Source organism: Barbus barbus, assembly GCF_936440315.1.
Source record: "Barbus barbus genome assembly, chromosome: 26".
Classification (NCBI taxonomy): Eukaryota; Metazoa; Chordata; class Actinopteri; order Cypriniformes; family Cyprinidae; genus Barbus; species Barbus barbus.
In genome coordinates, this window is record NC_136754.1 from 15131705 (window position 1) to 15156117 (window position 24413).

Genomic DNA, 24413 nt, shown 5'->3' on the forward strand with positions numbered 1-24413 from the left:
AGGTCCATTTGAATTTTTAGTATGTCAGTAACTGTTTCAAGGTTGGAAAAAAAGCATTGGTGATGAGCAAATCTGCTTTTTCAGAACCAGTCTATCACAAATGCAAGGCTTGGTGATTAGTTTGTCTGAATATGTATTCTCACACCTCCTATGACTTAAGGTTTTACACTTTAATTAGAAGAGACTCCCGGAGAGGCTGAAAGAAAATTAGGAGCACATGTATAATGCAAGGAGAAATCATGAATAATAAAGATTTTCTTCCAAAAAAACATTTTTATTTTTATTTTTCCAAGTGATTTTTTGGGGGGTGGGGGGATGGGGGGTTTACAATGGATGCAAAGATGCTGTAAGTTAATACCAAACAGATTTCTAAATAGTAACACTGGTGCATTTGCATATCATACACCAAACACACCGGATCTGCACAGAGATCACAGGACAGGGTGACGAAGACCGCGCTCATGCTGACATTTGATCTTTGTCACATACAAGATATTGTCTCCCAAAGGATCATGGGAGGGTGGTTTACTGAGCACAAGAGTGCATTAAAACGGTTTTACCAACACTGAATCAATCGGACTATTCTGTTTTATTATGAATAATAAAATCTCTTATAAAACCACACATTTACACCCATTATTTCCACACTGATCAAATTTGACTACTTATTAGATTTGAACAGCCTTGATGTAATGAAATAGTAAATCAATTAGTTTCAGGAATGTTACAAAATCTTAATGAATTGTGAAAGACCTGTATACTTTGTCTCCTGAATAAAATCATTAGCAGTTGCATACAATTTTGTTATAATATGCTCTGAGAGCAGGACAAACCAATATCAACTGATGCTTAAAAAGACAGCAGTTCACCTCTTGAGAGTTAATACAGAAATGTTAGTCTAAAACTATATGTATTCAACATCAAACAACAAATATTCAAGCATGTATCTCTTATCATTATTATTAAGTGTGCTTACAAAATCCCAAAAATCACAGTATGCACTATTTTCCTTCAGATAGATAAATATAATCAATTTCAAGGACAGAATGCTATTTTTTTAAAGGACATTTAAAAAAAGAAAGAAAAACTAACCAAAGGCTTTGTGGAAACTATTTTGGCAGTGGTCCTTTGAATAAAATCAAAGTGTGCAAATAAGTTGTAGACTTGAACAAAACAAAGAAAATTCACAAAAAACACACACTCTTCGACATGCACAAGACTACACGTAAAAAGATGTTATAAAGACACGCACCATTATTTGATATGCAACATTGCAATATATGCTGATACGTCCATTACAGTGTCAGTAACACTAAATTTATGATGTAACAATATTATAAAATCTCCAGTATTCAGTTAAATTATGCTTGAAACATTTATTTCTGAGAAAAAGGCAAGTATGTTAATCTTCTTTGCGTTCCCTTTGGAATCGCTCTAGAAGAGCTCGGAGGATGTTTCCAGGTATCTTCTGGTGTTTGTCGATAAGTGCTTGAACTGCCTGTTGCACCTGAACAGATGGGTTCGATTGAGGAAAGTACACTAAATATGAGGACAAAACCTGACTCAACAGAGGCATAAACTGAGCATGCACTACTCACAGTGCGCTAGTTGTATTTGCTGACACGGTGTTCTGCACATGGGCCATCATTTTATTCATTAGGCACATGTCAGATGGGGCCCATGTTTATTAAAAATAATAAAATGTCCTGGGGTTTGATTTTTAGCAATGGCTTTAACTCTACCTTGAATTGATAATACATGCATATAGTTTTCAACATTGGAAATAATTATAATAAATGCTACTTGAGCATCAAATCAGCATAATATGAATTCTGAAAGGCCATGTGACATTGAATAAAGTCTGGTGTACAAGGTTTTTTATTTCATTCATAGAATCCGATTTGGGGTGTCCTTTATTATTCTAGCATTGTTCCCTCACTTTGCAGACTGTTCGCCTGCATATGTGATGAATGGTGATCACCACTCTTGAGTGGAACGCTCCCTTAGGGGACGGTGCAAACAAATGGCGCTAGAGTATGTTGTATAGTCAACAGTAGGTCAGGACTTGTCGGGACGGTGTAGAGGTCAGAACCTCTTGTAGCTTTTTTTTTTTCAATTTGCAAAACACCATCTCAGCAAATGAACACAAGTCAGACCTTTACAGGACTGCATAGTCATAAAAACAAAACTTGTGGAGTCCTACCTTTTCAGCCAACTCGGCTGCATTGAGTTTGGGGTCGTATGGAATGGGGTCACCCAAGTAAGTGCGAAATTTGACTGGAAATCCTCCATAAATGGGTGCTATCGGTAGGCGAAACCTCTCATACACCCAGCGGTAAAACCCTGAAGGAATGTGGAGATGAATTTAAGACTGAACTCTTTCATAATGTATTATTATTTACAACTGTGTGAAAGTTCAATCTTTTGTCCGTGACTCACTTAATGTTCCAAGAGAGCGAAATCCCTCCCTCAAGTTTCGAGTAAACATAGGTATAACTGGCTATAGGGACAAGCACAAGACACTTAGTACAATAAAAGTGGTTTGTATGAAAGGAGCAGAATAAGAGGGACAGTCACACACCACTTTAGAGTCAATGGCCACTTGTGCAAATCCTTTGCGTTTGCCCCAGAGAAGAGGGTACGTCTCATCGCTGAACAGGGCCTCCCTTACTCCTCCAGGAGAGATGCCCAGGAGGTGGCCGTTGCGCAGGGCCTTCACACACTCCTCCTGAGGCCCGTGGATCACACTAAACACCTCCAAGAGGAGCTTAAACCCTGTCGTGATTGTTATAGAGACAACATGAGCACAATTCATGAAAGTAAATTGAAAAGTATATAAATGCACAATATTGCCAAAAGTATTGGGTCACCCCCTTCTAATGAACAGGTCTGGCTACTTCAGTAATTTCCGTGAGTACAAATCTTAATATTTAAGCATATAATTATATTCTAGGGAATGATGTGCTTCTAATTTTATAGCAACAGTTTGGACAGGACCCTTTTCTATTCTAACATGACAGTGCCTCTGTGTATAAGGCACGGTTCAAAAATACATGATTGATTCAGTCAGTGTGGAAAAACTTGACTGGTCTACAGAAAGCCAAGTCCTGATCCCAGCTGAACACCTCTGGTGTGACTTTATAATCAGACCTTGAGCCAAAAACTCATCCCCAAACACCAATGACTTGTACATATAGTATATGGACAAGAGTATTGGGACACCACATTCTTTAGAACAGAAAAAAAGCTCTTCCAAAACTGTGGCAAAGATGGAAACATAATTTGTGTTTTAAAAAATTGTATTTCCATCTCTGTTGCAACAGTTTTGGAAGTGTCTAAAATGTACCCATATGTACAAGTTATTGGTGTTTGGTGATGAGTTTTTGGCTCAAGGCCTGTATTTAAAGTTAAAGAAAGGGGTCCTGTCCAAACTGTTGTTATAAAATTAGAAGCACACAATTCCCTAGAATATCATTATATACTTAAACATTAAGATTTGTACTCACGGAAATTAATAAGGTAGTCAAACCTGTTCATTAGAAGTGAGTGTCCCAATACTTTTGGCAATATAGTGTTTAAATCAGTGTGTGAGCTTGTTGAATTCAATGAAGTTAAAATATGGAAAGGATTTTCAGAATGTAGACAATGCCCTGACAGACATTAGTCAATGATTCTTGAAAGGACACATATTTATGTTTTTCTATAGGTTATAATTAAATCATCTGTGGTAAAAAACAAAGTGAATCTTTTACTATTTTTAAAACTAATGGTAGATAAAGTTAAAGGACATGTTTTGTCCCAAAATTAAGTGAATCACTAGGAAATTAGGTATGGAGTGATGACTCTTGTCATGGGCAAAATGAGGCTGATTGATCACTTAATTCACCAGTATGAAATTTGTTTTTACCTGGGACCTTGAACAGAAAATGATCAGCCACCGAATGACAAGTTCTTCCCTTTTGAATGATAACACTTGCCAGGAAATAATAGTAGTCTATAGGAATAGCTCCATGATAGTAGACTATGAGAGCAGGTCCTTCATCTGGAATCTTTTCTAAACCATGGATTTCATAACCTGTCACAAAATACATACATAATTAATCAGGAGAAAACAATTCAACATTTTTGGGAAGTGTGACATGATATTTTTCTTGAAATAACATGGAAATGAAAATTTGACATTACAAGTTACTAAAACTAGTTCTAATAAATATTTTTGAACTTTATCAAAGAATGTAAAATGTTTTACTGTTTCAGCTGTTTTCAACATTGATAATAATAATACGAAATGTTAACTGAGCACCAAATCAGCATTAGAATGATTTCTGAAGGATCATGTGACACTGAAGACTGTAGTAATGATGCAGAAAAAATTCAGCTTTTGCCATTACAGGAATAAACTACATACACATACATATATACATATACATATATATATATATATATATATATATATACATATATATACACACGTGCGACTCCACCGGGCAGGGATAGAAGTATCGCTTTTTATTTTATTTTTTTCATTTATATGTTTATTATTGAAATGTTGTAATATGCATGTGTCAATTTTATTTAATTTCTTTATTTTCTTAAATATGTGGGTATCTAGTATTTATAGAGTTGTAACTTTTAGTTTTAATTACTTTTTCTTATTTGTAAGTCGCTTTTGGGCAAAAGCGTCTGCTAAATGACAAAAGTAAAGTAAGTAAAGTAAGTATATTTGTATGATATCAGAGACTGAATCAGACAAATTTAAGATTCGATCAGAATATTGAATCCCAAGAAAACAGGACAACGTCATAAATCTGTCCAGATCCTAGCGCCAGCCCGTCTGAAGAAAGCTTAACCAGCAAGCCTCTTTCACAAAACAGCTTGCAACATTAAGACAAAAGAATATTTATTAATAAGTCCAACACAGGAAGGAGATCTTCAAATTTGGGGTAAGTAATCAAGACTGATGGCCGTCACATGTAAATCTGTGATAGAAATCACAAGCTACAGACTCTCTTGGGCAGGTCTTCCCCCACCCAAGACAAAGAACCAGACTGAAATTCCTTCCAAACCCCTTTTGACCTTTTTGTTCTCCACAGAATGGCACAGAGACTCTCTTTTTCATATGTACCTACAATCATCCTAAAAGGACATTTCTATGCATAACCCCATATTATGCATGTAACCCACACTTTTGACTTTCACGTTTTAATGACATATTGGGCAGGACTTTTTAATAACTATTGAATAGCTTAAGGGTATTCATGTTTAGTATGTGTGTGTTTAGATTTTCATGCTTGAAAGGTTTCTTCCAATTAATTCTGTGTCAAATGTATCATATTCTGGTTATATAAACCGAACAGAACATAATTCTGTTCGAATATAAACCGAACAGACCACTCAGATCATTAGGATCGAGTCAGTTAGAAATACCAAGGGTTCACACAAAACAAGGGGAGTCTGCGTTTAGCTATTATGCCGCCCACAGTTGGAACCAGCTTCCAGAAGAGATCAGATGTGCTAAAACATTAGCCACATTTAAATCAAGACTCAAAACTCATCTGTTTAACTGTGCATCTGTTGAATGAGCACTGTGCTATATGTCCGAACTGACTGCAATGAATTTTATGTATAATCATTTTCTTTAAATTTATTTTAAATCAATTTCTATATCATTTTAAAATTCATTGTTTTTATTTCCATGTTTTTATTGATTTTTAATGTCTATTTCACTTTCTTTTATGTAAAGCACTTTGAATTACCACTGTGTATGGAATGTGCTATATAAATAAACTTGCCTTGCCTTACCTATAGAAATCACATCCAAAAGTATACTTTGCAAGAGTGTGTAAAATTCAGACCATGTGACTGATAACATGCTGATTTATGATGGAAGGAACAGCCCTAGCTAAGATAATAGCCTATCTAATTGGTCGAGACACCAGATGGGATGTGTCCAGAAGCCAAGTTTAAAAACTCAGGAGGACACCATCAAACTCTCTCGTTTTTCTCTCTCTCAAATCTCTTCCTCTTCTTCTTTTTTTGCCACCGCGTTTTTGACTCTGCTCTTTGAGCATGCTCTGGCCTACGTGCCAGCTGCTACCACAATGAGAAGAAAACCCACCTAGTCTCTTTACATCCCTTTATTCTTTTACTTTCTTTTCTGTTGCGAGTTTCGTGTACTCGGTTAAGTTTTGCCGCCACGCCTCGTCTCCGAGTTCAACTCGAGTCTGTGACCGCCTCAAAACTTCTACCAGCCACAACTCTGCATCCTCAGCCAACGCCCAACCATTGGCTTCCCAAGACATCACTTCAACGACTACTGAACTCTCAGCCAATCAGCAACCTCGGTAGACCCCCTTTCTGCAAAGACGACAACAAAAGGGAATCCCTGAGCAACGCAAGCAAGTAACCTCCAGATTCTAACTGAATTGGTGCATTTACTATAAATTTTAGCCTCATTGAGAAACTCAAAGCGAGGGTTAAATAAGTGATTGATGGTTGTTCAGGTCTATGCAGTTGTACATATTGCTGTAAACTTGGGATTTCACATTTTCAATCTCTAAACTCATCCTTTCCTTACTTTCTCTCCTTCTGCAACGTGTGAATGTGTGAATGCTTGTGTTCATGTGTTAGATTAGTTTACATTTCTTAGATTTATCAAATAAAGTCTTATTTATATTGAAAAGAGAGATATCTTGTGTTTTGTGCTCACAAGTTAATGTCTTAATCTGCCGATGTTGTTACTGTGCTATTAAATAGTGCTTTCACTATATTTTGGATTTTAACATCCAGTGCAGAGTTGATGTTACGGCTCCTTCAGTGCATCGCTGCCGACTCGGTGATCAGCCGTAAAACAGTGATTCTGCTCAAATTCCCTATAAAATCATAAATGAATCCTTTTGAGCTAAATTAAACTATTTCCCTTTAAATTACATATTGCGTTTACGTTACTAATATATATATATATATATATATATATATATATATATATATATATATATATATATATATATATATATATATATATATATATATATATATATATATATATACACACACATACATATTAGTAGTATATTATATTTAGTGCTGTCAAGCGATTAATTGCTCAGATTAAAGCGTTTTTGTTTACATAATATGTGTGTGTACCGTGTATATTTCTTATGTGTATATATAAATACACACACATGCATGTATATATTTAAGAAAAATATGTTATATTTCTATATTAAATATATTTATATATATATAATATAAATTATACAAATATAAATATATACATGTAAATATTTTCAAAATATATCCTGCATGTGTGTGTATTTATATTTATACATAATAAATATACACAGTACACACACATATATTACACAAACAAAAACTTTTATTTTGGATGCGATTAATCACGATTAATTATATATATATATATATATATATATATATATATATATATATATATATATATATATATATATATATATAAATAAAACTATATTCATATAAATACTTTCTTCTTACAAAACTAAAAAAATAAACTTACCAAACTTTTGAACAGTATTTTATATTCTCAATTGTTAATTTGTAACCTTTAAAAATATCATGCACTTTGTGAAATAAAACAAATTAAATTGGTGCAGTGAATCAGACAAAACAGTAATTTAGATGCTCCACTTGATAAAGACTGAGCAGGTTACGAATTTTAATATTGCGATTTAATGCCAGGAACATCAAACCATCATTGATTGTGCCGTCAAAGCATAAGATTGGATTTAAGACTGGGAAAAAAAGACAAAAAATACTCTGATAATACACATGTAGAATGTGTCAAATCTTGCATAATGCCTTTAGATATAACTTTTTAATTATGATTTTACTATTCCTGTCTATCACTCACAAATCAAATTAGCAGCACAGTGGATACGAAGTATGTGAGCATAATGAAAAATCCCAAACCAAAGAAGTTTAATTTAAACAAGATAACAATCCAGATCTCAATAACTGCAGATAAAAAAAAGCCGAAGCCATACCGTGCCAAATAGCTCCATGTCCATCCCATAGGGTTGCCAAAGTTTTTCTCGCACCATCCCACAGGTTATTGGAATAAGCTTCCCTCAACTGGATCTTACGCTTGTACACGTGGAGAAAGAGTATGGACAGATAGAGGAAGATAACTATGAGAAAAGGCAGAATGAAGACTACGGCTAGAGGTGTGAAAACCCAGAGCAGATACTCCATGAAACTGAGATAGTCCTCGAGCCGCCCGAGTCCTGCCCACTCCTCCCACACATGAACTAAGCAGGAGAAGAAGCTGATGGATCCGAACTCAAACAGACAGGACTCATTCCCACTGGACATGCTGCTTCACTGTTAGCCTCTCCCAGTGGCAGATGGGCTGGGCAAGGCAACAACCTGCCAAAGGGCTGACCTGGGAATGAAAGACACAAGTTATCAATAGCAGACATTAAGATGGCTTTAAAGCTCAAGTGTGTCATATTTATGACATTAAAACACTTTTCCTATCCCAGTTTCATATGCAGAGTCAAACATTCTGTGTTATTTTATTATAAAATGAATGAATGAATAAATAAATACAGAAATTACAGAAAAAAAAATGTGTGATGTAAAGCAACATGAACGGATCAAATTTATTGAAATAAACAGATTAATCACTTTTGATAAATATACAAGACTTTATGAATAAACTTATACTGTAGTTTGCAGCAATAAAATAATCAGAATTCAATCAATCAATAATAATTTAAATCATTAAAGCTACAATATTACAGAAAACAGGCTTAAGAAGAAAATAGATTTGAATTGCCAGCAAAGTTGTTGTGTTGTAAAATATAAACCTGCTCTGATATAAAATCACAAAATAAATATTGAAGCAATGGTTGAGTGTTGATAATGGAAGGTAAATTATGCTTCAACTTATAAGCTTATACACAGTGCAGAAATGTATATGAGACTACTAAATTTGCACCTCATTTCACAAGCCACAGGACTCGACCAATAGCGTGAGTCTGGGGCGGAGTTAACTGTTTGTCCAAGCAATAGCAGACGGGTGACTGTTTAACAACAATCATCATATTTACCGTGTCGCCTATAAATGGCACACTTCAGCTTTAACTCACAAATCGAATTATAGCCATTTGATACATTAAAAAAATGCATTGAAACTATTTTTTAAAGCACAAAGGAAAAAACACGAACCTTCTCCAACGGAAATGTGTTGCTCGGCCAAACATACCAACCTCACAACGGTGCCCTAAAATCAAAAGATGTCGGTGACAGTTAACGTTAGCTATACCTGCTCATTCACACTCAGTCACAGGTGAGACTGTTATACGAATCATTTACACGAACACAGTCAAATTCATGAAAGATGACAAGGAAAAGCGTAACGTTAGCATTAAACCGTTCTGTCTTCAGTTAACGTTACACTTAAACACTGGATAGCGATCATAGACAAACAAACCTAACAACAGCTCCAGATTTAGCGTTTTTAAAGCTGTCACACACTTCAATTACACATGTGATCACTCGAAAAACTAAACATATAGATGGATGTTTTAGAAGAAGCGTATAAAAATATGACTACTTACATTATGATACCTCTATGAAATATACACTGTTGCCCTCAATAAATGTTTTTCTTCCTGACTCAACCGGCTCTCTTTACATGTGATGCAAACAGGAAACAGCGTATGTCCGAAAATTTCATAATAAAAGTCTTAAAGCATCATAAATGCCATATCAGTATTGCACATTTACACGGGAAGTCTTTTAACTTGACGGGTAACTTGCAAAACACGAGGGAGGAAACTCGTGTGAAGATACATGTTGTAGTAGTACTTTTAATGTTCCTCGTTTTAATTCAACAGTATATTTATATATCGCTAACTTATATGTCTCGCGGTCGTTTTTATTTCTAATGTCCGGTTAAAGAGTAACGGTAAGACAGGTTTGTAGAAAGGTCTATCCCGTAGACAGGTGTCACTCATGCGTCTATCATCATGATTGATTACAGCGAGCGGAATATTGTTCCTTTAGCTGATATCTTCTTTTATCAGGGTGAAGAGAGAGAGATGACAATACACTGCTTGTGCTCCAGAGCTTATGTCAAGTATGTATTCCTGCTGAACAGCAGTGTGATACGATCAAATAAAAGGATGTGCATGCTGTTTGATTAAGTTAACTGTGTGCAGAAAGTTACATTTTTAATTCACCGTAGCTGTATTGTTGTTAGTAACTGGTAAGAATTACCTAAATGGCCTGAGCAGCAGAGAAGTGCTCAAAATGAGCCAACAGAACAGGCTGGACAACAACTGAGAAATTGGCCTGCTCCATATTATAGATCTGAGGTAGTAAAGATAGTGAGCTAAAACCCTCGCTGTGTAAAACTGACTAAGTTGACATGGGATGTTGCCTGTTTACTATTGTGAATGGGGATTAAATTTTCTCGTTTTCATCTGCAGTGATCGAGAATTGTATCGGTCAGATTTTAAATCCATACTGAATCAGACTGACAGTCAATTGCAAGGTACAGTTTCCTGTTAATATCACATTATACATGAAGAATGATGACTGTTTACATACTGCATTTAACCCAATTGTTCTCAACCAGATGGCCCCAATAAACTAAAAAGAGGGCATCAAATGATTTGAAATAAGACAAAATAAGCATTAAAATGAGCTAAAATTATTTAAAAATCAAGATATTTTGTGCTTTAATTCACTCCCTCGCCAAGTGGAAATGAGGTCATTTTAAAAGCATAACCTGTAAAATCATGTAAATTATGTAATTAGTTATGCAAATTTGTTAAAAAAACTGGGTATTTTTTTATAATGAATATACATTTTTTGTAGTTATGATTCATTTATTTTCTATAAAGAGACAAAAATACACTTTTTTTTTGGAGATTGTAGGTATTATATTAAACCTCCTTTATTAACTCCTACAACATGCAGAAAGGGACACAAGTATGCATCGATTGCTAGATCACATCAAGTCTAAAATTAGGTAAAAGGCAAAAAAAAGAGGAAAAAGTGGATCTTGTTCTTATGTTGTGTCTCACAGCCAGGTTGCTACACCAATTTTTTATTTTTTTACCCGATAAATGTTAAACCCAACCTTCTGCTATAAACGTCCATGTTTCAAGTAACCTAGTTGGCATTTTCTATATATGCCAGCACCTACATTTTACTAGGTGCCAAGTTTTCAAATATTTTATTGGTTAGAAATTGTTTGTAAAAATCCTTAATAATTTTCTAGTAAATCACAAACACCAGGAAAATCATGGGGTCTTTGAATATTGTTGTGGACAATGGGGCTGCTAAGAGTCAAAAAAAAAATTGGGAACCTCATTTAGCCTTGATATTCTTTCTTGATTTTAAATTGAATTAAATACCTGCAACAGGTTAACGTCAGGATATAGTTTATAATGCTCAAATAGCTACACTTTACACTTTGTTTTTTCAGTAGATTTTGAAGCTTATGATGGGGAAGAGCTTTTGGAGGACCGTAACTGTTCTGTGGAGGATGATGATGATGAGGAGGAGGAAGAAGAGGCTGTTGTTGATGAAGAGACCATGCTTATGGCCAGTTTGGGGCTTCCTGTGGAGTTTGCCTGCTCATCAAAACAGAGGAAAGCTGTATGTCTGTTGGATGCATGATAATCTTGATGTTATATTGGAATAGCACTGCTGTCCATTTATGTCATCTCTGTTTATGGCTCCTCCACAATTTGGAGTCATAATGGTGCATGGACTGCTGGGTAGTAGACTGCTGTGATGTCCACACCAGTGCCTACTTTGAGCGTGCATGTTAGCCGCATAGGGGGTGCTCTTTAGCACACATCTGAACCATAAAATTACAATTGGGACATCCTGGATGTCTGTATACTACCGGTCAAAGGTTTCGAATAATTAGGATTAAGTAATATTTTGAATAATTATGTTTTTAAAATAAGTCTCTTATGCTCACCAAGGCTGTGTTTATTAGTAAAAAATAACTGTTTTAATATATTCAAGCAGTTGTGCTGCTTAACATCTTTGGGGGAAAATTATGATTTTTTTTTTTTTTTTCAGAAATCTTTGTAAAATAGAAAGTTCAAAAGAACAGCATTTATTTGAAATATAAATGTTGTTTGTAATATGATATAATTTCTTCACTTTTGATCAATTTAATGTGTCCTTGTTGAATAAAAGTATTCATTTCTTATCCCAAACTTTTAAATGGTAATGTATCACAGTTTTCACAGAAATATTATGCTGCAAAAACTGTTTTAACATTGATAATGATAAGAAATGTTTTTTGAGCACCAAATCAGAAATCACTGAATGTTTGTCTGCTAAGTATTTAGCTTTGCATCACAGGACTACATTATATTTTCAAATAAATTAAAGTAGGACTCAGTTATTATAAATTCTAATAATATTTAACAATATTACTGTAATATCCCCAAAAAATACAGCCTTTGTGAGCATAGGAGAGACTTATTGCAAAAACATTTAAAAACAAATCTGAATTATTCCAGACTTACCAATAATGTTATTGTATATACATTATTCAACAATACAAAATAATAATTGAAATAAATTATTTTAGTTTATATATCCTTGATTCTTGTTTTTTTATGTTTGTAGCATTTTCCTTTTGCATGGGTTCTTTTACACATAGCATTAACATGTATTTTGTATTTAAATAGTGTCTGGATATTCTTTAACTAGATTGCAATTGCAAATAATGAAAAAGTGCATTAGCATTTACACATTTGTCAAAAGTGGTTCCGTGATCTCATCGCAATGTGCCTCAGGTACATTTACTCTTGGCTTTTAATATATGCATGTAAATGGCATGTGAATGCCCGGATGTAAAGAGGGCCTGTGATTATGGATTATCCTGTGCAGTGAAGCTGCTCGCTTGCTATCTTCTTTGTACATTTTCATTAAAGACTGTTACTGTGAAGTTTTACCCCATTTACTTTAGGAAATGACTTGACTGTAGCCCAAAATTAATACTTGTTTCTCATCTTTAAGGGCCAAGTTTTAGCAAGACCGAAGAACAAAAGAACCATAAAGTGTTTGGAAGCCCCCTCAGATTATGCCGACACACACAAGGTCTCTGAACAGAAACAGCAGTGTGCTGTGAGTGACATCGCTGAGACCCCCGCTGAACAGCCGTGTCCCACGTCAGAGGAGGCCTGGCTGAGCTACTGGCAGCAGCACGGGGAGGGTCTGCTGTGGCAAAGCTGGCTGGAGAAACAACCTAATATCTCCTGCAGTTCGACACAGGACTGTTCCCGCTCAGAGGCAGACTGGGACGAGCACTACCAACAAACATACCAGTACTACTGGGAGCAGTTTCACTACTGGGCCGCCCAGGGCTGGACAGTGGACGAGACCTACAGCACCACTGCTGCTTCTGAGGAATATCAGGGCAGCCCAGGAGAAACAGAGGCACTCGAGAATCAGACAGAAGAAAGGTCCAAGACAGACATTACACATCTGATAAGCAGCCTGAGCTTATTGACTGAGGAAGTAGACAGTGAGAATGGCGACCAGCAGTCTTTGGTCTGTAACTGCGCTGATGAGCCCTGTGATGGCGGAAACCGCAAAAGGCCATCGTCACGTACAGCCTGCACTGACAATTCTGGTTAGTGCATGTATTTTGACATTCAAGGTCACTTTGTGTATTAGCTATGGGGACTGTGGTGTTCCTGCAGTGATGCAGAACCCAAATATATCAACACCTTCCTGCTCTGTGACCTACTTTCAGCGTATTGAATCTAGTGCAGTTGTGAAATAAGTTCAAATTTATTTTGTCAGTTATAGTGTGGGCCTATACTGTGTGCTCAATTTTCTATTGTTCAGAACGTAAACAATTTTCAGACATTTTTCTGAATTAATTAGTTTAATAGAATAATTGAATGATTATTAACCACCCCCTAGATTTGATACAGCTAAAATACAATAAAAGAAAAGAAAATTCTGTCCTCAATTATGTACCCTCATGTCTTTCCATACCTATATGATTTTATTTTTTCTGGGGAACACAGAAAATTGTTCGATCAATGTTTTGGTAACCAAACCATTGTTTTCCATTTAATGGACAAAATGGACATTTATCAAAATATCTATTTTTATGTTCCGCAGAAGAAAGTAATCATACAAGTTTGGAATGACATTAGGACGAATAAATGCTAGCAGAATTTTATTTTTGGGGTCAAATGTAAAGTTGAGGTCAAAAGTTTACATCCCCCTTTCAGAATCTGCAAAATGTAAATTATTTGATCAAAATAAGAGGATCATACAAAATGCATGTTGTTGTTTTAGTACTGACCTGAATAAGATATTTCACATAAAAGATGTTCACATAGTCTACAAGAGAAAATTAAAGTTGATTTTATAAAAATGACCCCGTTCAAAAGTTTACATCCCCTTGATTCTTAATACTGTGTTGTTATCTGGATGATCCACAGCTGGTTTTTTTTTTTTTGTTAGTTTCTTTTTTTGTGATTATTGTTCATGAGTCCCTTGTTTGTCCTGAACAGTTAAACTGTCTGCTGTTCTTCAGAAAAATCCTTCAGCTCCCACAAAAAAAGTTTTCTCCCCCTGACTCTTAATGCATCATTCTTCCTTCTTCAGTAATAGTTGCATATGAGTAACACTTGTCCTCAGTGTTAAAAGATGGATCTCAAAAATCATACAGTCATTGTTGGAAATGGTTCAAATACACAAAAATGCTGGAAAACCAAAGAATTTGTGGGAGCTGAAGGATTTTTCTGAAGAACAGCAGACAGTTGAACTGTTCGGGACAAACAAGGGACTCATGAACAACTATCACTAAACAAAAAAAACAGCTGTTGTTCATTAAGGTAACAACGCAGTATTAAGAATCAAGGGGATGTAAACTTTTGAACGGGGTCATTTTTTATAAATTCAATTATTATTTTCTCTTGTGGACCATATGTAAACATCTTTTATGTGAAATAACTTATTCAGGTCAATACTAAATAAACAATAACATTTATTCTGTATGATCCCTCTTATTTTGGTAAAATAATTAACATTGTGCAGATTCTGAAAGGGGGATGTAAACTTTTGATCTCAACTGTATCTTTGTCATGTAATTCCAATGAAGTCCCTGTGGAGATAAATGCTTAGGCATTTGTGCATATTTAAAGAACATTTTTAGAGTATTGACGGTGTTCATGAGAGGAAGAAATGGCAAACCTGCATTTTTTTGCTGTAGCAGCTATATAAATCCAATTTGGATAACACTTTTTATCAGCCCTGTTAAGGATCACAAAGTAAAGAAGTTGAGCAGATAAGTCCCACAATTATGCGACTTATTTAACATCGTAACTAATCTGATCTATTTCAGATAAAACAAGAGGGCAGAACTGGTTGCAAGGGTAAAAATAGCAAAAGGATTGCAGAAGTAAGAGGTATTTGTGATGTTAGCCGGAAAAAAAAGTTTAGATTTACATGCTAATGAATCATGCAAAGTGAAATAAAATAGAAAGTAAATTTTGGTGACTTTTTAACCTTCAACTTATTTTTTGGGAGTTGGCCTGCTCGATATGCTCTGACAGAGCCACCTGTGATCATGATGTCATCATCACACTGACATAAAACTTATAATTCAGTTTGCTATATGACAACACCCCCTGTATAAAAGCAGATAATTTTCCCCAGAGGTCTTTTTTTTTGCAGCCTAAGCTTGGCTCTGAATGTTTAATGCGTCATATCAAAAGATGTCAGCTGTTGAATAAAAGCAGCATGTGACTTTGGCCTATGCATTTTTAATGCGGGTACATGTGAAAGAGAGCACAGACTCCTGGGTGCTCGAATTGATCACAATCCACTTGCAGTCGCTCTAAAAATGTCTCTTGTCATCCTGATTGTCAGGCCATGACTGATGCCATCTGAACAGCACCCTTATTTGTACCGCTGGAACAGCTTTTTTTGCTGTATACATCAGGCAGTATAAGACAATTTTATGATGTTAACGTAGCTATTATTAATAGTAAACTGAAAGTATGTGATTTCAGGTGGCAACATGAAACAGACCTCTGCGCCATTGAGTAATTGGAGTGGACAGCCCATAAAGAGCAGATCTAATGACGAAGATCAGAGTGATGATGATGATGAACCTCCAGGAAACAGACGAGCCAAAGTGAAGAGAGCGTAAGCTACCGTTCTGTTATTAAGTATACTGTATTGTATCAGACTTACATAGTTTATGATTATGGTTTCCCTGGGATAGTTTCCCGGAAACATATTTTGTCATTATTTTTGTAATTCCAAATCCATTTGCTGTCAGTTTTTTTCTATGTTGCACAGAAAAAGCCATTTTTTTATAATTGTTACACAACTATGGTTGTGTAACGATTATTACTAGGTAATAATCACTAGGTCACTAGGTTCTGTCATTCAGAAACGTGTCTTTTCATATCACTGCTATGCTGATGACACTCAGCTCTACCTCTCATTCCATCCTGATGATCCAACGATAGCTGCTCGCATCTCAGCATGTCTAACAGACATTTCTTGCTGGATGAAGGACCATCACCTTCAACTCAACCTAGCCAAGACAGAACTGCTTGTAGTTTCAGCAAACCCATCGCTTCATCACAGTCTAACCTTCCAGTTAGGCTCATCAACCATAACTCCTTCAAAAACAGCCAGAAACCTTGGAGTTGTGATTGATGATAAGATGAATTTCTCAGATCACATTGCTAAAACTGCCCGGTCCTGCAGATTTGCTTTATACAATATTATGAAGATCAGGCCCTTTCTTTCAGAACATGCAACACAACTCCTTGTTCAAGCTCTTGTTCTGTCCAAACTTGACTATTGCAATGCTCTCTTGGCAGGTCTTCCAGCCAATTCCATCAAACCTCTACAATTAATCCAAAATGCCGCTGCAAGATTAATTTTTAATGAGCCAAAAAGAACGCACGTCACACCTCTGTTTATCAATTTGCACTGGCTACCAAGAGCTGCTCGCATAAAATTCAAGGCATTAATGTTTGCCTACAAAACCACCACTGGATCTGCACCACTTTACCTAAATTCAGTTCTTCAGACCAATGTGCCCTCTCGAAGCTTGCTTTCTGCAAGTGAAACTCTCTATTCTAATTCTATTTCATGTATCTCTCTATCTTTTTATAAAAACACACACACACACTTGACCCTCTATCAATTGCATATTTATTCTCTAACTGATAGCTTTTCTTGAAAAACTAACACTAGCTTTTCTATTCTATCTACTTGTTTCTTTAAAAAAACAACAACAACTAGGTTTCTTTTTTCTATATTCTATCTACTCATTTAAAAAACAAAAAAACCCCCTGAAAGAATCCTGAAAAACTTACTAAATAATGTGTAAATGTGTGTGTTTGTTTGTTTATTTATATATATATATATATATACATACATACATACATACAGTGGGTACGGAAAGTATTCAGACCCCCTTAAATTTTTCACTCTTTGTTATATTGCAGCCATTTGCTAAAATCATTTAAGTTAATTTTTTTCCTCATTAATACACAGTACCCCATATTGCCAGAAAAACACAGACATTTTTGCAGATTTATTAAAAAAGAAAAACTGAAATATCACATGGTCCTAAGTATTCAGACCCTTTGCTGTGACACTCATATTTAACTCTGGTGCTGTTCATTTCTTCGGATCATCCTTGAGATGGTTCAACACCTTCATTTGAGTTCAGTTGTGTTTGATTATACTGACTGGACTTGATTAGGAAAGCTACACACCTGTCTCAGAGACAGAATTGTGGCAAGGCACAGATCTGGCCAAGGTTACAAAAACATTTCTGCTGCACTTAAGGTTCCTAAGAGCACAGTGGCCTCCATAATCCTTAAATGGATGACGTTTGGGACGACCAGAACCCTTCTTAGAGCTGGCCGTCCGGCCAAACTGAGCTATCGGGGGAGAAGAGCCTTGGTGAGAGAGGTAAAGAAGAACCCAAAGATCACTGTAGCTGACCTCCAGAGATGCAGTCGGGAGATGGGAGAACGTTGTAGAAAGTCAACCATCACTGCAGCCCTCCACCAGTCGGGGCTTTATGGCAGAGTGGCCCGACGGAAACCTCTCCTCAGTTCAAGACACAAAAAAACACCTGAAGGACCACAAGATGGTGAGAAATAAGATTCTCTGGTCTGATGAGACCAAGATAGAACTTTTTGGCCTTAATTCTAAGCGGTATGTGTGGAGAAAACCAGGCACTGCTCATCACCTGTCCAATACAGTCCCAACAGTGAAGCATGGTGGTGGCAGCATCATGCTGTGGGGGTGTTTTTCAGCTGCAGGGACAGGACGACTGGTTGTAATCGAAGGAAAGATGAATGCGGCCAAGTACAGGGATATCCTGGACGAAAACCTTCTCCAGAGTGCTCAGGACCTCAGACTGGGCTGAAGGTTTACCTTCCAACAAGACAATGACCCTAAGCACACAGCTAAAATAACGAAGGAGTGACTTCACAACAACTCCATGACTGTTCTTGAATGGCCCAGCCAGAGCCCTGACTTAAACCCAATTGAGCATCTCTGGAGAGACCTAAAAATGGCTGTCCACCAACGTTTACCATCCAACCTGACAGAACTGAAGAGGATCTGCAAGGAGGAATGGCAGAGGATCCCCAAATCCAGGTGTGACAAACTTGTTGCATATTTCCCAAAAAGACTCATGGCTGTATTAGATCAAAAGGGTGCTTCTACTAAATACTGAGCAAAGGGTCTGAATACTTAGGACCATGTGATATTTCAGTTTTTCTTTTTTAATAAATCTCCAAAAATGTCAACAATTCTGTGTTTTTCTGTCAATATGGGGTGCTGTGTGTACATTAATGAGAAAAAAATTCATTTTGTACATTTTGTTTGTTTTAATTTTGATGATTAGAGCTTACAGCTAATGAAAGTCAAAAAGTATATAGTATAATTTCTGGGTATCTCTTGTTCTTTGAAAACACAATAATGAGGAAGACTGCTGACTTGGCAATGGTCCAGAAGACAATCATTGACACCCTCCACAAAGAGGGTAAGTCACAGAGGGTCATTACTGAAAGGGGTGGCTGTTCACAGAGTGCTGTATCAAAAAATATTAAATGCAAAGTTGACTGGAAGGAAGAAATTGGGTAGGAAAAGGTGCACAAGCAAAAGGGGTTACCACAAGCTTGAGAATACTGTCAAGCACAGCCATTTCAAAAACTTAGGAGAGCTTCACAAGGAGTGGACTAAAGCTGGAGTCAGTGCATCAAGAGTCACCACACTCAGACGTCTTCAGGAAAAGGGCTACCAAGCCACTTCTGAAACAGAAACATCGTCAGAAGCATCTTACCTGGAGAAAAAGAACAGGACTGTTGCTCAGATTCTGTTTTGGAGCACTTTATGCATCCATCTGCTGACAAGCTTTATGGAGATGCTGATTTGCTTTTCCAGCAGGACTTTAGCACCTGCCCACAGTGCCAAAACCTCTTCCAAGTGGTTTACTGACCATGATATTACTGTGCTTGATTGGCCAGCTAACATTCCTGACCTGAACCCCATATGGAATCTATGGGATATTTTCAAGAGAAAGATGAGAAACAGTCGATCCAACAATCCAGATGAGCTGAAGGCTCAATAGTGCCTCAGCAGTGCCACAGGCTGATCGCTTCCATGCCACACCTCATTGATGCTGGAATTTGTGCTAAAGGAGCCCTGACCAAGTATTGAGTACATAAATGAACATACTTTAAAGAACTTGAACTTTTCTGTTTTGCAAATCCTTTTTTTGATTGATTTAAGGAAATATTCTAATATTTAAGATTTTTGACTTTCATGAGCTGTAAGCTCTAATCATTAATTAAAACAAACAAACAAAAAAAAAACATTTGAAATATTTTACTTTACATGTAATGAATCTAGAATATATGAAAGTTTCTCTTTTTGAAATAGAACTTTCACAATATTCAAATTTTGAGATGCACCTGTATGTATGTGTATAGTGTGTGTGTGTGTGTGATATATATATATATCTATATATATATATATATCACACACACACACGCACTCACACATATATATATATATAGTGTCTACATTCCACCGCAAGTGCACATGAGCTCAGCTTTACAGAAACTCGCTGATATGATCACAGAGAGTGAGCAACAACACCCGGACTCTGTTTTAAACGTTCTCGGGTACTTTAATAAAGAAAATCTCTCCCGCGAACTGCCAACATACAGACAGCACATCATATGTCCCACCAGAGACCGTAATATATTGGATCACTGTTACACAACAATAAAGGACGCATATAACTTGGTTCCACGAGCAGCTTTAGGACTCTCTGATCACTGTTTGGTTCATCTTATTCTGTCCTACAGGCAGAAACTTAAATCTGCAAAGCCTATATTAAGAACTGTTAAAAGATGGACTAATGAAACAGAGCGGGACTTACAAGTCTCTCACTGATTGGACTGTTTTTGAAGCCGCTGCCACAGATCTGGACGAGCTCACAGAGACTGTAACATCATATATCAGTTTCTGTGAGAATATGTGCATTCCTAACAGGACTCCTCTAATCTACAACAATGACAAACCATGGTTCACTGCAAAACTCAGACAGCTCCGTCAGGCCAAAGAACATGCTTACAGAAAGGGGTATAAAGTCTTGTATAAACAGGCCAAATACACACTGGAAAAGGAGATCAGAGTGGCAAAGAGGAATTATTCTGACAAGCTAAGGAAAAAATTATCTTCCAGTGATCCTGCTTCAGTGTGGAAAGGAATGAAGGATATCACCAGTTACAAGACACCATCCCCCTGCACTCTGGAGAATCAACACCTGGCAGACGGCTTGAACAAGTTTTATTGTCGTTTTGAAAAATCACCCCACACCCGCCCTGAACACCTCTCCACACAACCATTAACACCTCCAGCAACCCTCCTCTCCCCCACACCTACAATTCAAATCAGTGAAGAAGATGTGTGCCAGGTCTTCAGGAAGAACAAAAGAAGTAAAGCACCAGGTACAGACGGTATGTCAACAGCCTGTCTAAAAATCTGTGCTGTCCAGCTGGCCCCCATCTTCACACAGATCTTCAACAGATCACTGCTTCAAACGCACCACCATCATCCCCATCCCAAAGAAACCCAAAATTACTGGACTTAATGACACCTCCGTTTGTCAGTGGATCACCAGCTTCCTGAAGACAGACTACAGTTTGGTACAGTTTGGTTAAAGCTTGGTAAATTCACATCCAGCACTCGTACCATCAGCACTGGAGCTCCTCAGGGCTGTGTACTCTCCCCACTGCTCTTCTCCCTCTACACCAGCGACTGCACCTCTAAAGACCCATCTGTCAAGCTCCTGAAGTTTGCAGACGACACCACACTGATCGGCCTCATTCAGGACTGTGACGAGTCTGCTTACAGACAGGAGGTTAAGGAGCTGTCTGTCTGGTGCAGTCTTAACAACATGGAGCTTAACACGCTCAAAACTGTGGAGATGATTGTGGACTTCAGGAGAAACCCCCCTGCTCTCCCCCCACTCACCATCATGAACAGCACTGTGACTGCAGTGGAGTCATTCAGATTCCTGGGCACCACCATCTCCCAGGACCTGAAGTGGGATACTCACAGAGACTCCATTGTCAGAAAGGCCCAGCAGAGGTTGTACTTTCTTCGCCAGCTGAGGAAGTTCAACCTGCCACAGGAGCTGCTGAAACAATTCTACTCCGCCATCATTGAATCAATCCTCTGCACTTCAATAACTGTCTGGTTCAGCTCAGCTACCAAATCTGACCTCAGAAGACAACGGAGAGTAGTCCGGACTGCTGAGCGAATCATTGGTACAACCCTCCCCACTCTCCAAGAGCTGTACTTATCCAGAGTGAGCAAAAGGGCTGGTAAAATCACTCTGGACCCTTCACATCCAGCACACTCCCTCTTTGAACTGTTACCGTCTGGTCGACACTACAGAGCTCTGAGAACCAGAACGACCAGACACAGGAACAGGAACAGTTTCTTCCTTCAGGCAATCCATCTCATGAACACTCAACAATAAACGTGGAACACTATAACAACTATAATACATTATCCATTCACCACACTTATTTTATTTTTATTTCTCATTTCTAATTTGCACATACTTGGCCTGTACATACATAGTTGTCTATATTATATATTGTGTTTCTGCTGCTTTGTACATTGCCTATTTGGATATTATTCTTTATTATCTGTGTTCTGTCCTGTTGCTGTCTTTCTGTTGCACTGTGGAGCTTCTGTCACTACAACAAATTCCTTGTATGTGTAAACATACTTGGGCAATAAAGCTCATTCTGATTCTGATATATATATATATATATATTACACACTAGGGATGTGCCCGAAGCCGAATACCTTATTTGGAAAGGCACGGATAATGGCTTCAAAACGAATAACGAATTCATCTGAATAACAGAAAAAATATTCGGCAAACACAATCACGTTTGCTGGAACAGCACATTAGTGAGGTCTGGGGTTGTTAAGATTTGTGCAATAATAATGGCTAGAACTGCTTTGATAGCGTTTGACACAGTTTCATACAGATAATATCATGGTGATCATTGCGTTAAAGAATGTGGTCTCCTCAGCAATAAACTATCCGCGTGCTCCTTTTTTGATTTGCTGCCTGTCAGTGCCGGTGTCACATGTCGGTTTTCCTTTCAGTTCTGTTTTGACCTTATTTGATAGTTCCTGTTCTTATTTAGTTAATTAGTAATCATCATTTAGTCTTGTCACCTGTGTTTGATTAATTATCTAGTTTTGTCCCAATCCTTGTCAGATCTTAAGTTTGTAATGGTTTAGAGTGTGTTGAAGCTAATAAATATACCTTTTGTTATTCTCTGTCGTGCGCTCCTATTTCCACAACCACCAACCGTAACAGAAGATCTGACCGCATACAGCATTAGACGAGATCAACGCTCAGGATGCTGGAGCTTGTGCCCGTCGTTTGCGGGGGTTCACGCCGCCGTTCGCGGCTCGCCCCTGCCCGTGCTGCGTGGGATGTCGGGCTGCCTGTAGCGGTTTACCCAGGCCACCCGTTTTGGGGAGAACGGGTCGCCATTCGCCGCACACCCGTACCCACCGCCCAAGTGAAATTCGCTCCGCCTGAGACGGCGAGGAATGTTCCGCCCGCGGCGAGGAGGATTCCGCCGCAAGGGGCGATGAACGTTGCGCCGTCGGCAACGAAGAGGATCCCGCCGTACACGGCGATGAATGTTCCGCCCGCGGCGAGGAGGATTCCGCCGCGAGGGGCGATGAACGTTGCGCCGTCCGCGGAGAAAAGAGATTCCGCCGCCAATAACGGTTCCCCCGAACCACCGAGGGGGGAAAAACAGGTGTCGGTGGGGATTTTAATTGAGTTTGAGGGCATGTCATTCCCTCCAGTGCCTGCTCCTCGCCAGTGCCATCCAGTGCCTGCTCCTCGCCAGTGCCATCCAGTGCCTGCTCCTCGCCAGTGCCATCCAGTACCTGCTCCTCGCAAGCGCCCTCCAGTGCCAGCTCCTCGCCAGTGCCTTCCTGTGCCTGCTCCTCGTCTGAGCCCACCAATTCCGGCACCTCGCAAGTGCCCACCTGAGTTCCCGCTGGTCCCGTCCAGCCCAACTGAGTTCCCGCTGGTCCCGTCCAGCCCACCTGAGTTCCCGCTGGTCCCGTCCAGCCCCGCGCATCCCGTGCGCCCTCTAATGCTAATGTCCGCGCTACAAGAGCGCCCCTTAGAATCCGCGCTGCCAGAGCGCCCCCAAGTGTCCGCGCTGCAAGAGCGCCCTCCTGCATCTCCGCTGGTCCCGTCCAGCTCTCCTTCGTCTCCGCTGATACTATCCAGCTTCGTGCCTCCCGTGCGCCCTCAAGTGTCCGCGCTGCAAGAGCGCCCTCAAATGTCTGCGCTGCAAGAGCGCCCTCCTGCGTCTCCGCTGGTCCCGTCCAGCTCTCCTTCGTCTCCGCTGGTTCTATCCAGCTTCGCGCCTCCCGTGCGCCCTCAAGTGTCCGCGCTGCAAGAGCGCCCTCAAGTGTCCGCGCTGCAAGAGCGCCCTCAAGTGTCCGCGCTGCAAGGAGAATGTGGTCTCCTCAGCAATAAACTATCCGCGTGCTCCTTTTTTGATTTGCTGCCTGTCAGTGCCGGTGTCACATGTCGGTTTTCCTTTCAGTTCTGTTTTGACCTTATTTGGTAGTTCCTGTTCTTATTTAGTTAATTAGTAATCATCATTTAGTCTTGTCACCTGTGTTTGATTAATTATCTAGTTTTGTCCCAATCCTTGTCAGATCTTAAGTTTGTAATGGTTTAGAGTGTGTTGAAGCTAATAAATATACCTTTTGTTATTCTCTGTCGTGCGCTCCTATTTCCACAACCACCAACCGTA

General features: G+C 38.4%; 2 protein-coding genes across 11 annotated transcripts in view; one reads left to right on the plus strand and one right to left on the minus strand.

The window, feature by feature from the left end:
- Positions 1 to 260: 260 nt before the first annotated feature.
- On the minus strand, positions 261 to 9696 carry LOC306846289 (DGAT1/2-independent enzyme synthesizing storage lipids-like). 2 transcript variants are annotated; one of them, XM_079379552.1, is made up of 8 exons: positions 9600 to 9696; positions 9208 to 9262; positions 8022 to 8419; positions 3908 to 4075; positions 2582 to 2775; positions 2440 to 2500; positions 2204 to 2343; positions 261 to 1507 (listed from the first exon to the last, which is right to left on the minus strand). In XM_079379552.1, exons 3-8 carry the CDS (start codon positions 8347 to 8349, stop codon positions 1403 to 1405), a joined length of 996 nt encoding a protein of 331 aa, XP_079235678.1. In that variant the 5' UTR covers positions 8350 to 8419; positions 9208 to 9262; positions 9600 to 9696; the 3' UTR covers positions 261 to 1402. The 2 variants fall into 2 exon arrangements, with proteins under 2 accessions (XP_079235678.1, XP_079235679.1); XM_079379553.1 differs by having other exon boundaries at positions 261 to 1539; positions 9600 to 9689.
- A 48-nt stretch (positions 9697 to 9744) lies between these two features.
- LOC306846274 (trimethylguanosine synthase-like) overlaps positions 9745 to 24413 on the plus strand; it is a 28467-nt gene continuing 13798 nt past the window's right edge. For 3 of the 9 annotated variants that reach the window (XM_079379523.1, XM_079379525.1, XM_079379531.1), the window contains exons 1-5: positions 9767 to 10120; positions 10473 to 10537; positions 11477 to 11649; positions 13036 to 13651; positions 16053 to 16188. In XM_079379523.1, the coding sequence (XP_079235649.1) occupies positions 10011 to 10120; positions 10473 to 10537; positions 11477 to 11649; positions 13036 to 13651; positions 16053 to 16188 (1100 nt within the window). In that variant the 5' untranslated portion in view covers positions 9767 to 10010. Of the gene's footprint in view, positions 10121 to 10472; positions 10538 to 11476; positions 11650 to 13035; positions 13652 to 16052; positions 16189 to 24413 lie in introns of all 9 variants that reach the window. The other 6 variants (XM_079379528.1, XM_079379530.1, XM_079379527.1 and 3 more) reach the window with 3 other exon arrangements.

What these genes read in the sequence shown, in the direction of transcription:
- LOC306846289 (XM_079379552.1), bottom strand. Translation starts at nt 8,349, where the DNA reads ATGTCCAGTGGGAATGAGTCCTGTCTGTTTGAGTTCGGATCCATCAGC. An exon ending in TTTTCTGTTCAAGGTCCCAG is followed by an intron (nt 2,776 to 3,907) that starts GTAAAAACAAAT and finishes CAATCACGACAG; the next exon opens with GGTTTAAGCTCCTCTTGGAG. An exon ending in TCGCTCTCTTGGAACATTAA is followed by an intron (nt 2,344 to 2,439) that starts GTGAGTCACGGA and finishes ACATTCCTTCAG; the next exon opens with GGTTTTACCGCTGGGTGTAT.